This window comes from Rhagoletis zephyria, unplaced genomic scaffold, assembly GCF_001687245.7.
Source record: "Rhagoletis zephyria isolate East Lansing unplaced genomic scaffold, Rhagoletis_zephyria_1.1 Rzeph_scaffold_06023, whole genome shotgun sequence".
NCBI classification, from domain to species: Eukaryota; Metazoa; Arthropoda; class Insecta; order Diptera; family Tephritidae; genus Rhagoletis; species Rhagoletis zephyria.
The window spans coordinates 21,104-38,426 of NW_016163106.1; the positions used below are offsets into that span (position 1 = coordinate 21,104).

The 17,323-nt window shown below is 34.4% G+C and overlaps 1 protein-coding gene across 1 annotated transcript; it reads right to left on the reverse strand.

The window, feature by feature from the left end:
• Window positions 1-8,616: 8,616 nt before the first annotated feature.
• Window positions 8,617-17,274, reverse strand: LOC108372780 (LIM domain kinase 1-like; the record flags this gene model as incomplete). The annotated part of the gene is made up of 4 exons (XM_017628549.1): window positions 8,617-9,389; window positions 10,837-13,892; window positions 14,447-14,536; window positions 16,331-17,274. Coding segments are annotated over 4 exons (4,374 nt in total), but the record flags the coding sequence as incomplete, so codon positions are not given.
• Window positions 17,275-17,323: the final 49 nt, after the last annotated feature.

Below are 17,323 nucleotides of genomic sequence, written 5' to 3' on the forward strand. Positions count from 1 at the left end.
CGCAGACTAAAACTAGCATTCTACTTATTTACTTCCAATACGAAGTCCGACAGTTATCAGGAAAGTCCCATAAACCCATACCATGCCTATGTTGCATTGGGATTACAGCCAATAGAAAACATCTAACGGGTGATTTTTTTGAGGTTAGGATTTTCATGCATTAGTATTTGACAGATCACGTGGGATTTCAGACATGGTGTCAAAGAGAAAGATGCTCAGTATGCTTTGACATTTCATCATGAATAGACTTACTAACGAGCAACGCTTGCAAATCATTGAATTTTATTACCAAAATCAGTGTTCGGTTCGCTTTACGTCCGATTTATGGTCTACATAATCGACCAAGTGAGCAAACAATTAATGCGATTGTGACCAAGTTTCGCACTCAGTTTACTTTATTGGACATTAAACCAACCACACGAATGCGTACAGTGCGTACAGAAGAGAATATTGCGTCTGTTTCTGAGAGTGTTGCTGAAGACCGTGAAATGTCGATTCGTCGCCGTTCGCAGCAATTGGGTTTGCGAAACACATTTCGAACCGAACACTGATTTTGGTAATAAAATTCAATGATTTGCAAGCGTTGCTCGTTAGTAAGTCTATTCATGATGAAATGTCAAAGCATACTGAGCATCTTTCTCTTTGACACCATGTCTGAAATCCCACGTGATCTGTCAAATACTAATGCATGAAAATCCTAACCTCAAAAAAATCACCCGTTACAATCGATGACTGACTTAGATGTGATATCGTCGAATTTTAGAGATCTTGCAATGGCCTCGATGTCGGAGAAAATTGTCGTAGGTCGCCTTGTGCGTATTACGTTTTTGGCTCACAGAGAGGACTTATTTACCTATTGTATTTAATTGATTCTATTTGGAAAATATTACATTGCTGAGATGGATAATAACTGCGAGTTATTGCGAGCCGTTACTTTTTCTCTCATTTAGCCTGTAACCATCTGTAGAGATAGCCACGCTCTGAACCTAGTTCTGGGATTCTATTGGAAAATTTTTGATCAAAGCACAGTAGAGGAATACTACATAAATATCTTGGTAAAGCCTATAGCTTTGTCTCTCCATGGTCGATTGAACTAAAATTTTAAGGTTTTTGGACCTCAGCCTTGCAAAATTCAGGTATTTTAAGAGTAAGTGTTAAGATAATGCCACCTTGTCGCACTTCCGGTTTGATATTTAGTCTTACCGCGTGGGACAGCGTCATGTCAATACATACATATGTATACCAGAATTGAGAGTTGCGACTTCGTGAGGCTAAGAAGGTCTCTTCGCCGCCTCCTCTCCACTCTCGGCTAGCAATGCCTTGTGGTAGCATATGTTTTGATTTTCGTGAAGCCTTCGCTGGGCCAATACGAGGTCCAACTTTCAGCGGTTCGAGGGTGCCTTTCTGACAGCCAATCGACTGTTCCCTAAATGGCAGTTACCTCTATCCAAAAAACATTATAGTGATCTAGAAGCATTAATTTGAGGGTGACGGAGAGTTCGGGGCTAACACGTAAATGTTCATCGGTGCCTACTACCAGCCACTGCCTCTAAAGTGGTTAAAGAGCTAATTTGTGCGAGTCTAACCACGTAATGATGTGACTTCTCAAAGATAAGGTCAAAGCTTCAAAGACTCTTCAGATTCTGAGTCTGTCAAGCGCCGGAGTCAGTAACAACCCGCTCATTCAATTCCTTACTTTCACGATCACTTACGCCTTACTGGGTTATTGAACAGCCAGCTGTTCGAGACTTTGTTGCGGTCAAAGTTTTTATTATTTGATTGTTTTGCTTAAGTTGCTGCTGCATTTCTTACTTAGCAGATGAGCTTTCGTTTTCTTTTTTTTGTTATTGCTTATGTGGTTTCCAAAATAAGTCAGTTAGCTGTGCGCTTGAAATTTGAACAGCTGGCGTGGCTGTTAAATCTCATAGAGAAAATATTTATGTTTTCAAAATTCGGAGTAGCAAACGTTAAAAGTTTTGGAAAATGCAAATTTTTCTATATTTTCTTGCTTTTTTGATACTTTCCATTTCTAAGTAAATTTTTAGTTATATAAGAAAAACAGAGCTAGTTTTTTTTGGTTGCTTGTTATCATCAAAAATTTTATTCATAAAAATAAATTGGAATGGCATATTACACGACAAGAGGCAAAATGGTAGTTTTTCTTTTTTTTTATAAAATATGTTCACTTAAAAAACGCAATGCAATAATTTATCTATAATCATATTACACAATTATAAAAATTTGTTCGATTTTTTTTTTGGAAATTCGAAAAAAATGTTACATTAAAAAATATAATGAAAGGAGGTAAAATAAAATAAAATAGAGTGAAATAAAACAAAACAAAATCAAACAAAAATGGAAAACAAAAAATTTAATTATTAAAAAACAATAAACAATTAGTGCGATTAGTAGTTTATTTCGGAAATTTTCAAAGTTCAAATAAAATATTTTAATTTAAAAAAATTAAAATTAATTGAAAATAAATAAAAATATTAAATCCTGATTTCAAAAATTTTCGAAATTTCAATCAAACATTCACATTAAAATAATTTTAAATCGGATAAAGAAACAAAAGTATGATAGACCGAATAAAGACAATTAAAAGTTTATAATAAAAAAGCGAAAAAAAATTAAGACACACAGAAGCAAAATCTAAGGAAAACATCCAATTTCACAAAAATGTGGATCATAATAAAACTTCGAAAAATTAAATAAATTTTTCAACAAATATAAGAAAAAAATTTAAAGAAAGAAATCAGCAACTTTGATTTCGAAATTTTTCGAGATTCGAATAGAACACTAAAGTTAAAAAAGATGAAAATAAATAAAAATTATAAACTTTGATTTTGAAAATTTTCGCAGTTCAAACAAAACATTTACATGAAAAAAATTTAAATCAGATAAATGAAACGAGAGTTTGTTAGAAAAAATTTAATTGATAAAAATTTATCTAAAACAAACGAAACAAAACTTAAGAAAAACCGTATTATATTTATTTTTACAAAAAATTTCAACAGAAAAAAGAAAAAAATTTAAGGAAAATGTCGATTACTTTGATTTCTAAATTCTAATAAAACATTTAAGGTAAAAAATACAAAAATAAATTGAAAATATATAAAAAAATTTAAAAACTTTGATTTCGAAAAAAATTACTAAAACTAGAAAAAGAAAATAAAATGTTTTAAATAAAAGAGCGAAAAACTTTAAGATTTAGGAAAAATCCAATATTAAAAACTCAATTTCGCAAAAATCTGGATCATATAGTAAGACTTAAAAAGTTGTGCAGTAGCACTAGTTCAATATTACAAATGTTTTAGCTTAAAAAATTTCAACAAAAAAGAAAAGATACGAATAAAACATATAAAAAATTGAAGTTTATAAAGTTAAAAAAATACATAATTAGATAGAATAACAAAAATATTTTATCAAAATAAAAAAAATAAAATTTCTAAATAAAATTAAAGTAATAAAAATATAGAAAAACAACAAAAAACACTGTTGGGAAAACCAATTCCAATATTAAAAAAAAATTTAATTTTGCAAAAAATGATAATCAAAGTATGACTTAAAATACATACAGCAATATTATAAATCGTTCGAGCTTAAAAATAAATAAAAAATCAATAAACAAATGGAGGGAAAAGTGCGAAATCATGCGATCTTCGAGCAAAAAAAGGTAATTAATTTCTAAATATAATCGTTAATGAAATATTTTCGTACAAGTCGTTATTACGCAAAGAAAGACAAGAAAATCTTTAAAAATAATATTTAAATTAGTAAACCTAACTATAAATTAGTGTAGCATATTACGTATAAAAATATCAATACTAAAATGCAAATTTAAAAGCTACATAAGCAGCTATATGCTTACAAAAGTTTCTTAAATTTAAAAATGTTTTATTTGTAATTCGTTTTCTGCAATTGAATGTTTACTTTTTACATTTATAAATATTGTGTCTTAACGCTTAAGTCATAACAACAAATTATTTTTGTATGCAAATATATGTTTATGTTTTTATTGCATTCCGTTGTCTATATGGTATCCTTATAAATTAGTTCATTTGTTGATTTTTGCTTGTAAATTAAATACAATTCTTTTTAAATATTTTTTAGTATAGTTTTAAGATATTTTATAGAAATTTTAGTAATAGTTAGTGGTTTTATAGTCGCTTTCTCAACTAGGTCTTAAAATCTATCTTCCCTTTAAACACAAATTTTTACTGAAAAATTGCACTTAGTATTAGATTTATTTTTTTGTATAGTCGCATTTTAGTTTGCTTTTTTATTGCATGTCTTCAGTACTTTTTTTATTTGTTTTATTTAGTTTTCTTTTGTCATTTTAAATTTTCTGGATACTAGGCTAATTTGATCATTTTAATTTTTTTATTCATTCATTTATTTTTATTTTCTTTCAGTACTAATCACAGTTTAGTTATCAAGCATTAAAAGCGGCTAAATATTGTTTATTCCGAACACTTCTCTCCGCAACATTTGAATTTTATAAAAAAAAATAAGGAATTCACAAAGAAATGCACAAGTAAAAATTTGGTTCTACAATTAAAACAAAAAACAATTTTTTTCAATTTTTCTCTTTTTTAAAAGTAATGCAAGTTTAAGGGATTTTTTTTATTCAATGTTTGTATATTTTGAATCTAAAATAAACGTCAATATATATATATTTTTTTTAATTTTTGTTAAGGAAATATTCGTGGTAATTTTTCCCTATTTGAGGGAAATCCGCATTCGACAACAATTCATATAAAATGCGATTCAAGGTCAGATAAATTTTAAAACCAACATGATAAATGGCGGTTACGACAATGAAAGCTTAATGGAATGCTTTTAAAGTTTTGAGCTTTGAGAATTCCTTATTAAAATTTAAAAAATTTTTTTTTTCACAATTTTTATTACATTAACATTTTTTTAAGGTTTGAAAATTTAATCGATTTTTTAATTTATACCGTTTTAATTTCTACACCTTTTTCAATTTTTTTAAAAGCCTTGCAAAATCAATAGATTTATTTTCTTTTCAAGTTTTAAGCATTTGTAATAGTTAAAATTAGTATATGTTTTAATTCGTTTTTTTTTAGCAGAAATTTATGTATTTATTTTTCTATATTTGAGGGAAATTTTTCGTTGAAAAATATTTGCTGGTAGTGTGGAGTAGGCGGCATTATTACAAAAGAATTTATTCGATTTCAACTAAATTTTTTTAGTGAACTGACTTTTGAAAATGTTTTTAAAAATGTTTTCAAAGTTTGACCAATTTTGAATTTTTACTTTATATGCATTTTTGGTGAATGCAAAATATTTCCAAATGAGAAAATGCTGAAAATTTCGAAAATTCCGAAATGTTTTAAATTTTCTGTATTGAAAATATTGTAAAAAAAAATGCTTGCCTTCTTTTGGCCAGCTGCTTTTGAGCATTTTTATTAAATAATAACTGAGCTTTTGACTTAATTTAACATTACGTTTCAAAACTTTAGTTTTCGAAAAATATTTTTTTCCTATTGCATTTGAGAAAATTTATTAACTTAATTTTTTTTTTATAATATTGAGCTCCACGTTCGACTTGAAAATTTCAATAATTTTCGCGTATTTATTTTTCGAAAAATAGTTATTTTGCAATTCGAAAAATCTCCACAGTTATATAAGTCTGATTTTTTTTTAAACATGCCCTTTTTGTCTGTGATTTTCACAAGCTTTTATAGTGCAACTCATTTTATATTATATTCGTTTCTTACAGTCATTTATAACTAAATGCTTTTTAACATTGAAATAACCAACCATTTATGCACAAGAGGTAGAAATGACTTATTCCCACTTCAAAATAAACGGCTTCAAAAGTCAAAGTAAAGTGGAAAAGTCACCGACTATGTTCAGTAAAGCTAACAAAATAAAATTTTATTTCTGGCAAAATCGTAGGAAAAATTAATTTTTTGAAATTCGAAAATGAAGCATCGAAAATCGAACATTGAGTTTCGAATATCCGAATAAAAAAATTTGTGATTTATGCTAGCAGTTAACGGGTTTTTTTTATAATTTTTTGAGTTTCGAAAATTCGAACATTGAAGTACGAAAATTCGAAGGGTTTTTAGAATTCGAATATAAATTTTTTTGGTTTATGCGAATAGTGCAAATGAGTTTTTGTACAATTTTTTGAATTCGGAAAATCCGAAAACTTAAGTGGGAATTTCGAAAGCTCGAGCAACAAATGTTGTGTTATTTATTTATTTACAATTCTTTTGTTGGGCAATATTATTTTTCCACCTTTACAACGTTTTTCTATCCAAAATAAATTTTATGAACAATTTTTAAATTTATATGAAAAATTTCAAAAAATAATATATACAATTTGTGTGGCTTAAGCATTTTAAATTAGAAATCGTTTAAACATTTATTTATCTGTAGTCATGATTTTTAAGTTTTTATTTAAAATAATCCATTAGAAATAAATGGCATCTAAAATTTTCTGAAAGTAACAAATTTAAAAACAAACATTTTTCTAAGAACTATACTACACTACAATATTAAATACGTTTATTTCTTAGTTCTCGAATGTTAGTCATTAAAACAAACCATTCGGAAATTCTAAAGATGAATAAATTAAAGACACAAACACCATTTAAATTGTTAAAAATTATAAAAATCGTATATTTGATGTTAAAAAAGTATAAGATTTTTAGCAAGAATCGTTGATAAGTGACAAATAAACCTTTTAAGTTTTTTTTATTTATTTTCATAAACTTATATTTTTAAAAGAACCACATTGTGTGAAAATGGCAAACAAAGTACTTTATTTATAGTAAACATTTTTTCATAAATTTGTTAAAAATATTTAAATTAGTCATGTTGAACGAACAACTGAAAATTGAAAATTGTTTTAAATTATTTTTTAAACTACATATTTTTGATATGAAATCTGGAATGTTTTTCTCGTTGGCTATTCGATAGTTAAAAAAATAGAAAATTAATTATAATATTTTTTTCTTTAGTTTAGTTATTCGAAAATTTGTGTGTTTTATTTTTATTTTGCTAAAATATGTTCTGACACTCAATGCTTCTTTTGGAAAATTTAAATTTTTTTGTTTTGCAAAATTTTTTTATTATAAAATTTGGAATGTAAAAAATATTTCGTACGGCATAAAAATTATATTACTAAAATAATATTAGTGTGTATTAAAATAAGTAATGTTAACATATTGTAAAATATTTGCCTACAACTAAGTTAAATACTGTTAATATCTTTATTATAATTTATTTTGTTTAACAAACTTAATTGTCCTTAAACTAGGTTAATGATATGTAAATAAGTAGTAAAATAGTTGTAAATAAGTAGTATTGGCAAAAAAATATTTCGAAGTAATGTAAAGTTATGTTAAAGAAGTTCTTACAGAAATGACTCCTGAGACTTACGGGGAGTAAAGTTGCTAAAATAGAAATATGTTAGTAAGTTCAACATGGTTTAAGCATTGATAAAATATTACAGGGTTGTAAAACTAGAATCAAATCGCGTGGAGTTTAGTAACTCAATACAATGATAAAATTTATCTTCATTCATTTTGCAGGAGAAATGAATGTAAATCAATACAATGATACAATTTAATTTAATTTATGAATAATTTAACTCAATTATTGCAAGGGAAATGAAGTTCTTCAATTTAGAACTTTCGAACATTTGACTTCGAAAATTCGAACATCAAATTTTTTCGTTTGATGATGTCAGTGAGCAATTTTTATATAATTTTTTGAATTTCGAAAATTCGACAATAGAAGTTCGAAGATCAAATTTGGTGCTTTTTACTGGTAGTGGACTATGTTTTTAAGTTTCCAGATTTTTTAATTTTTTTGAGCAATTTCGAAAAGTTTTATTTCAAAAACTTTATACATATATCTATATTTTTAAATATGCATACATAATAATTGTAAGCACTTATTAATCAGATTATTCATAATTATAAGTTGTAATAGATTTTTTAATAGACTTCAGTATGTGCGCTTCCAAATTGTATTTAGAATTATTTTTGCGCTAAATTTCTTTTTTTTTGTTTTTTCTTGAATGGCACTAATAGTGTAGGTGGTTTGGCGGTACATTAAGGAAAATTAAATGTTTACCATGTCGGCAATGTTTTGTTATATATTTTGTTCTGACTGAAAAGCGCATAGCAAAGTCGCTGGCAAATGAAAATAGTGAACGAACATTTAGTGGCAGCGATTTTAGTACAATGTTTTATATAGTAGTCCAATATTAAGTATTATTTTGTGAGGTAGTAAATATGTGTATTTTAAACGGTAATTTTTGTTTTCCAAGCGTTTTCAGAGCAATTTTGAAGCGTGAAGTTGAGAAATAATTGCGCCTAGTGCCTGCTTGGTTTAGTACTTGCTGCCATGCCCACTTTCTGTCGTTATAACGCTTGATTTTTTAGTAATATCGGTTAAGTAAAAAGCAGTTTTAATAATATTACATAATACATATTTTTAGGCACTTTATTCCCGCTAACAATTAATTGTTAAATATTTTCAATTTTTTTTAGATATACATATGTATGTATATATCTTACTTTGTGCTTAATTATGTTAATAAAATAATTTTCANCTTTTTTTTAGTTATACATATGTATATATCTTACTTTGTGCTTAATTATGTTAATAAAATAATTTTCAATGCTTACATAGGCCTACTATGTAGTTATGTGTTAGTATTGCTGTCGTATCGAAATATCGAACATCGCCTCTGCACACTTCCTTAACCAGATAATTTTTATTTTAGCTGCGATAACTACATATATATTCATAAATCTCTTGTCTTTTTATGCTTCGCTTTAAACCTAATTCACGCAACGCTCTACAAATCTAAAGAATTCAATTTGCGCTCGCGTATTATTCGTTTCTACAGTTTCATTTTCGGTGAGCAATAATTTCGAAAAATATATATTTTTCTACACTTTTCGCCTTCCATCAGTTTTCTTCTTTCTGTCTTTTTTTGCACGCACTTCGTTTTTTGCCTTCGTTTTAAATCTAACTCGCTTTATAGCTTACTAATTGCTTTCGCTTGACACTTGTGTCGTGGTTAGTCTCTATTTGTTTTTATTAAAAACTTTCATTTTAATACCGCGTGGATAATTGCTTACGCTTACGTCGTTCGAGTTGTAGCGCTTGGTCAGCGCTGTTGTTTGCTGTGCTGCTCACCGCTGTAGCTTTGGTATCACTGACTTTCTTAGACTTTTGGTCGGTGAGTTTTGCATTAAGGCGATGTACTTTTTCTGGACTGAGTATGGCGAGCCTAGTTGTACTTTTGGCGCTTGACAGTGCCGGGGCAGGTGTGGCTGTTGCATAATTACTGTTATTGGCATGACTTTGACGCAGGCGTTGCTGTTGTGTTGTTTGTGCTGTAAAAATTTGGGATACAGAATTTTAATAAGCATTGAAATCTTCTGAATTTAAGATATCGATGATCTTGTGCAATAACGACACAATTCAAAACTCAAAAAACAAAAACGGCTACTACTGTTAAATGGCTCATGTCTCTAATCCCTGTCGAATCCGTGTCTAATCATTCGTACTTACTTTAGCAATCCCTACGGTTTTTTTTTTTTTTAATTTTTAATTGTGTCGTTATTGCAGACGTCTATCGATATAACGATACTCTTTCAAGAACGCCATATTTTAAAATTTTATTGAAAATCTCCCTATGTCAGAAATTTATTGAAAATGTGCTGATAGGGCGTTTTTGAAAAGGTTTTTGAGATAGGGCGTTTTCGAAATGGCTGCCAAAAAAGGTCGATCTTCCATTCACCAGTCGATATGTAAATAGCGATTTTCTTCCAATGACTCCAAAAACTTAATTTTTTTAGTAAAAAACTTTCGAAAAAAAATTATGAACACAAATGCTTGTTAAGCACAAATAATGTGGAAATTATCTCGAAAAAATAAATACGAATTCTTTTTTCATTAATTCCAAAAACTAATTTTTTCTGCAAGTAAATGTTTCGTTAAAAAAAAACTTAGATACATGAATGCTCGAAAACGCACTAAAAAAATATAAAAAAAGAAATTTTCTTAGCAATAATTGCAGAAACAAAAATTTTTCTGGAACAAAAGTATTTCGAACAAAAATAATTTGTGCAAATAGAATGAATGCTTTTTAAAAGCGTAAAAGGTCAAAAACATATAATTGAGTTGTTTAAGAACAAATCTAATAAAACCCAAAAATTTCTGAAAGAAGCTTTTCAAGTTGCCTTCAAAAACATGAATATGAATAAATAGAAATTTTCTTTACACAAGCTACAAAAAAAAATTTCAGGAAAAGGTATGCATACATAATGCTTTTAAACACGAAAAAGTGGGACATACTTTCAAACGCATAAATACGAATTTTCTTTACAATAACTCAAAAAATAAAAATTTTTGTGGACAAAAAGTTGTTAAAGTAAAAAATTTTTTGAGAACAAATTGCTTTTTAATCACTCAGAGGTTCCGAAATACTTCCGTAAACATGAATAAGAATTAAAAATTATAAAAATAAAAATTTTTTGGAACCAAATTTTTTCGAATATGTAAAACATTTTTGTGAACATAAGTGCTTGTTAAAGAAATTGTTTTTTACAACGAAAACGACGGAAATGCGGTCAAATGTATACATAAATACAAATTTTCTTATAACTACAAAAATAAATATTTTTGTGGAACAAAAGGTTTTCGAAAAAAAAACTATTTTGGCAATTATGAGTTAGAAAGCTTATTTTGCTTGAGAAGTGTCAGAACTGCCTACAAAGAAGTCAGACGCAGCGCATGAAACAAAAAAAAATATTTATCTAATCTTCAGCATTCCCTCACCTGTGTTGTGCACTTCATGCTTGCTCACCAGTCGACGCGCATCGCTGGCCTTAGTCGGCGAAAGTGTTCGCCTTTGTGTCACCTGCGTCGTTGTCGTCATTTCCCGCGCCACCGCCGTTGCCGTTGATGACTTCGCTGAACTGCGCAAGCCAAAAATGCGCGCTGCAGGACTTTTGCTCGCCCCCACCGTCGTCGTTGTCGATTTTCCTGGCGCCTGTGACAGCCAACGCTGTTCATTTGTACTATCTTTGCCGCTATTGAGGCGGCGATTCTTTTTCGGTGTCGTCTCCAACCCTGCCGGTGGCGCTGTAGCTGACCCGAGCAATGGCGCGTCCCGCCGCGTCGGCGAATTCCCTTCCTCCTCCGCCTCTGCTGCCGCCTCATTTAGATAACTGCGGAATGTGCTTATAGGACGCTTCGGCGATTTTGCACGCTTACCGCTACCGCTCGTGCTGCTCTTCTCCTTGCGCGCCACCACTTGTGTGGACGCGCTAATGGGCGGCAGGCTGCTGTGTAGATTCTCCAGCGATTCAGAATGCGGTGTGTATAACTCAACTGGTTTGGGCGGTTGCTTGCGGCCGAAAATCGGAGTTTGATTTATGCGATAGGTGTTGCTGCTGCCGCTGGTAATAGCGCTGACACTCTGTCCCGGCAGGCGCACATGCTCGCTAAGTGGCGTGCCACCAGCGCTTGGCGCGCCCGCATTACTAGCCGCTTCAAGACGCTGGAACATTTTTAAGGCCTCAGGTGGCGTTTTGTATACACTTTCATTCGCACTTGTGGGCTCTGTGGGACTGGTAACAACCGAACGTGAGGCGCGCGGTTTGAAGAAGGTTTTCATTGCATTTTGCGAATTGCTGAAATTGCGTCGATTCGCCGCATCGATGGTTTCGAACTTATTGCGGCACAAATTCAGTTTGGTGCGTATATCATCGAGCGCAGTTCTGTAGGACTTCGCGGCGATCTTTTTCTGTATCTGCTGCATGGTGCTCAGCGTTGCGGCGTCGACTTCTTCACTGGATGTGGCGGCGCCAACGGTCGCGGGCGCGGATACCTCCACAGTGATTATTTGATCGGACGCCTGCGACGCATCGATTGTATCGGCCGCCACCTGCATATCAGTTAGCAACACCTGTTTAGCAGCTTGTGTTTCTTGCATTTTTTCAACCTCTTCCGCGGCGCTAACTTGTACCTCTTCCTCAACGCGCTCTTCACGCAACACTGCCGGCCGATTCATTGTGGGAGCGGCAGGCATTTCGCAATCCGTCGCCTTCATATCTTCGTTGGCATTAACTTCGTGATAGTTGAGACTCGTGTCACAGCTGGAGTCGAAATCTGAGCAATAATTTAAGTCTTTGACGTTATTCAGCCGCAGGTCCCCATCGCGATTAATGTCCAGCAGAAAGCCTTTCTCGCCATATGGCCGACTTTTCTTCGCTACAGCACCACTGCCATTGCAGCTGCTCAGCGGCGTCCCAGCGCGCGCGCCGTTCTGCAACGTTTGCTTCACCGCCTCCAATACGCGATCGGTGCTTTTGTTCTCCGGCGTCAGACCGCGTTGTTGCGCGGCTTGCATGAGTCGCTGACGACGACGCGCACGCATGCTGTCACGTATGCGCTCACCAGTGGGCGAAAAATCTTTGCCCAAGTGCGGCGATTTCGGCATATCGCTGCGCAGTATGACAGTATTCTCNACCACTGTGTAGCGCTGTCTGCGCTGCCTGCTCTTGCTGCGCCCCAGAGTGCCGTTCGGACTCAGACATGCGCCACCAGACCAACGTTCACTGCCGCTATTCGCCGCTAACATGCTTCCACCAGCGCCTACAGTCGCGCCGCTGCCGCCACCCGCGCTGTAGAAGGGCGCTGTGATGATACGCGCCAGCCCAAAGTCCGCCACTATCACCGACTTATCTTCCCGCACAAGGCAATTTAAAGAATTCAAGTCGCGATGTATAATATTCATGCGGTGCAAATAGCTCATGCCGCAAGCAATGTCTTTTGCGAATGAGATGCGCTGTGGCCACGTTAGCGGCAACCCAGAGTCGTGTATGAGCTCCTTGAGTGAACCTCCAGCAATGTACTCGGTGACCAAATGCAGTTTCTTATCCTTGTAGAGCACGCCAATGAAGCGCAGCACATTCTTGTGATGCAACGAACGCAGCACCGCAACCTCTTTGAGAAAATTACGCTGCGCCTCTTCGTCGACGCGATAGAGCTCCTTGAGCACCATCACCTCCTTGGTAAGGCGATGCGTCACCTTGTACACTTGCCCGAAGAACCCCTTGCCGAGCAATTCGCCCAACACCAGATCAGATGCGCGGAAGATGCGCTGCGGCTTGGGCTCCACGCGAAACGACTTCGTGCGCGACAAGTCGTAAATTTGGGCTGAGGGCGCATGCTGCTCATCCAACAGCTTCGACATACTTGAGCAGCGCTCCTTATCGCGTAAACGCATGCCCAGCTGTGTGGAGTCTGCTGCTTTGATGGCACTACTGCCAATTGCAACAGCGCAGCACCCGTCTACACCGCTGCCGATTGGTCCAACGGAATGTGTGGAACCGGTATGCGTCAATAGCGCCTGTTCGGCAGCAATCATATTCAGATTCTTGCACTTGCGCAGCTGGCGTGTCTTTGTGCCGCTTATGTAGCCCTCATCCTTGCGCTTGTAGATACGTTCCTTGTCCTGCTTGGTGAGACGTGTGGGTGAGCTGCCACCGCTGCCGCAATCGCTGCTGTTGCTCTGTGGCGCGATAGTACTGGTGCTAGTGCTGCCGGTGAGCGAGTCTGTGACGCTGCGACGGCCGTATACTTCAATGCTTGACGCGGATGTGGCCAACGGCGGGAGGTCACTGTACGATGTAGGTCGATGGAGTATGTCAGCTTGACTACAGCTGCGGCACACTTGCACAGGATCGTGTTCGACGGTGAGCTGTAAAATTTTCTCGGTGCTTCGTATCAATTTGTCGATGTGTTCGATGGAGGAGTCGTTCACGGGCGTGCCGTTAACCTCGAGTATACGATCGCCAATGTGTAGGTTGGCCAAGTTGACGTCAATTCTGTGGCGAGTGGATGATAGAAAAGGAAAAAATTACTCTTTTTCTAGTAAGGTGTTCCAATTCCTATTGAATATCAAGCGTGATACATGGATTTGGGAAAGAGGATACATTTCTAAAATTGTCGTATAACTAGATATTTAATTGCGCCAGAATTGCAAGAGGTTTAAAACTAAAGTAGTAAAGGAAGTGAAATGAGTATAAATGTCTTAACCCTAAAAATAGCACTTTTTTGAAAATATACCAAAACACTTACTCAACAAAAATTTTTATAAAAAGTTAAACTGAAGTGATAAAGTAACCAAAACGAGGTCATAACTGATAATGTTAAATATTACAACTTTTAAAAAATTTCGCTAAAATTTTCCCTATCGGCAAATTTTTATAAAAACGTTTAAAAATCGATTTTCATTCTTTAATATCATTTTCAAGAGAAAACTGGTTCTTTTACGCTTAATTACCGTTCCAACGAAATCCATGTTACGCTGATATTACATTATTATATAGGTATTAAAATCTAAAGAAATTTTAAATTAGTAAAAAGCATTAAAATTTACCTATAATCGCTACCACAACACTGATCGATAACCGATGTTATAAAGGAGAAAACATATTTCCCAACACGACCATATATTCTACAAATGAATCTGCATTTGTTGGTGGTGGTGTAATTGGTGGTTGTTATATAAATAGATATTTACGTTTACAAATATTTGGTAGATATTTGTTATTGAATTGTTAATTTGCAATGGGTTGTTGATGTGCGACAAGCGTTATTTTGCGATAACAATAACAAATTCATACAAGCGAAAGTGAAGAGGCGGGTGTGTTTGGTGTACAAGAAGAGAGAAAAATGTAAAGTAATGAATTAGTAAATGTTGGTAAATATACACAGTTAATAATTTATATTAATTTGAGATATTTTATAATTGATTACAATGCGTATTGGAGTGTCAGCACATACATTATATACGATTTTTGGCATTACTTAGGTTAAAGGGACTGGCAGTAACTTGCTTCAATTCCTTAGTTAAAGCTAGACAGCATCACAAAATGAAATATTTGGGCGATGTTCACATTAAATTTAGGGGAATTATTGAATTTTTCAATAAAAGCAGTCATTAACCAATATTTTATACTCTACTTTAGAAAAATTTCACACATGGGAAATTTTCCAAAAACTGTAAAATATCCATTTCTTCATTTATTTGCTCCGTTTAGAACGATTGAACACTTTCTTTGGAAATTTCCCCAAAAAATCTTGGAAATTTGGAAAATTTTTCCAAATACCTTTATTCATGCATAAAAATTTCTACTTGTTCGTAAAATAAATTTAAAAAAGTTCATCTCCAAATTCTTAAACTTGAGCTCACTTCATCAGTGCGAAAACTGAGTCTGAGTTTAAGCTCACTTTTTATGCATGAGGCCCTATGAATTTATAACCATTAGCTATATTAATTGGCACACTCTCCAACAATACACACTGTTATCCAATAAACTAAATAAAGTCTAATTAACAAAAAACAAATCTTTTATTGTTATTCAAAACAAATTTCAAGTCTTTACTTATTTCTCGGCGGTTGACTTTAGCTGCTTACTACTCACTCTAGTTAAAAAAATCTACTAGTTATTTGTGCACAGATGACCACTATCACAACGCACTGACCAGTTAAGCGAACAATTGCTTGCTGTTCGCCAGTTAGGCGTCTTATCAACGCATACAAGCACGTTACCGCGACATTGTATGACTAATACAATATTTTTTTTTGCGATTGCGACATGAATATTAAAATAAAAGTCAACGTAAGTTGCTTATTGGCCAATCTAACCGAAACTGCCGCAAGTTGATAAGTCGTCTACACAACTGAATACTAGAAGCTTTAGTCTTACGCGCTTGATATTGCACCGAAGTGGTGCAAGCAGATACAAGCCCAGTTATGGTGTGCGGAGTGAGCGGAGATGAAACAGAAAAATAAATAAATAAACAAGCAAAGCGCTGATAAGCGTGGAGGTATGCGAATTATTTTCAATGTAAATAGTAAATAAATAAGCGAGACGTTTGTCACTTGGTTTAATTGGGTTGACAGTCGAACGTAAGTGATGGTGTATTGCATACACATATTTTTTACAGGTAATTCGCGAGTTAAACAGTAACTGAGGCGACATGAGAGACAGCAAAAATTTGTTTGTAATGCTTATGTATGGCTATTTCGAGTAAATGTGTTGCACCGCCTTGAACTGAACGCTTAAATCGATTGCAAACAGATCCAACAAGCTTTTTATTGTGAAAATTCACCATTTTAAATACGTTGAGTTAGCGATCGCGCTGGAAATAAGACCGCAAAAGGTTTTATTTTTGAAATGAGTAGCAACTTTTTAAACAATGTAAGTAGTAAGCAGCTTAGAGTTAGCATTTTAGCCCAAAACCTAGCAATACTCACTCAGAAATGCGCACGGCGGGGCAAACTTCGAGTGGGCCGTCTATTCGCTTGCCAAGTGTCGGCGAATTGACACGAAATCCACCACCGCTCCCGCTACCACTGCCCCCGCCGCCGCCTACACTGTCAATGTAGTGTCGTTGCACGCTCACATTATCCACCGACAACCGCAGACCCGGTGTCGCATCCTTGGGTATCTCTACTAGACGTATGGAATGTATGGGTTTAGCGTTGCCGCCAGGTGCATTTATGCCACTACCGCTGCTGCCTGCGCCCCCTCTACCAACACCAGCGCTTAATGCCTCCAAATCAGCCGCTACCGCATGTGTCTCTTGCTGCTTATAACAATTGCCACAGTATAGTTTTGAGCGCTCGACCAATGCGTATGCTTCACCTTCGCCAATGAACACAGCACAGGCGCTACAGCAAAAACATTCGGGATGAAATTTATGATCGCCAGCTACCATGACAGGACCAGTTATGATAGCACTGCATTGTTGGCAACATTCACCAAAGCGTTGGTAGTAATCTTCCCGGCAGAAGAGCAGTCCATCCTTTTCGAAATACCAATTGTGCAGGTGTGCATCGCAAACGGAGCAGCGAAAGCAATCGCTATGCCATTCTTGACCCAATGCAATGACGAATTCTTCGCGACTTAGGTGCAAAGTGTTCAAGCAACCGGCACATGATGTGCTATAGCGGGAAGCACGCGTTCCCTCTGTAGTCGGATCTTTCTGCTGTTGTACATTTAATCGATGGATGGTACTGGCATTGGTGGTGTTGGTTGAAGTTGTGGGCGGTGAACCGGTTGCCCTAGGAATGCTTGCGGTATCTGAAAATGTGACAAAAGCGAAAAGTGAAGCATGTGCTATAAAATCATTAATGGGACACCTGCCAAAAACAACTAACTGCGCGCTCTCTTTTAGTACATGTGCATGAAAGTAAGCAGCAGTTTATTTTTATTGCACACGCTAGAAATAACCCTGACCCTGAATC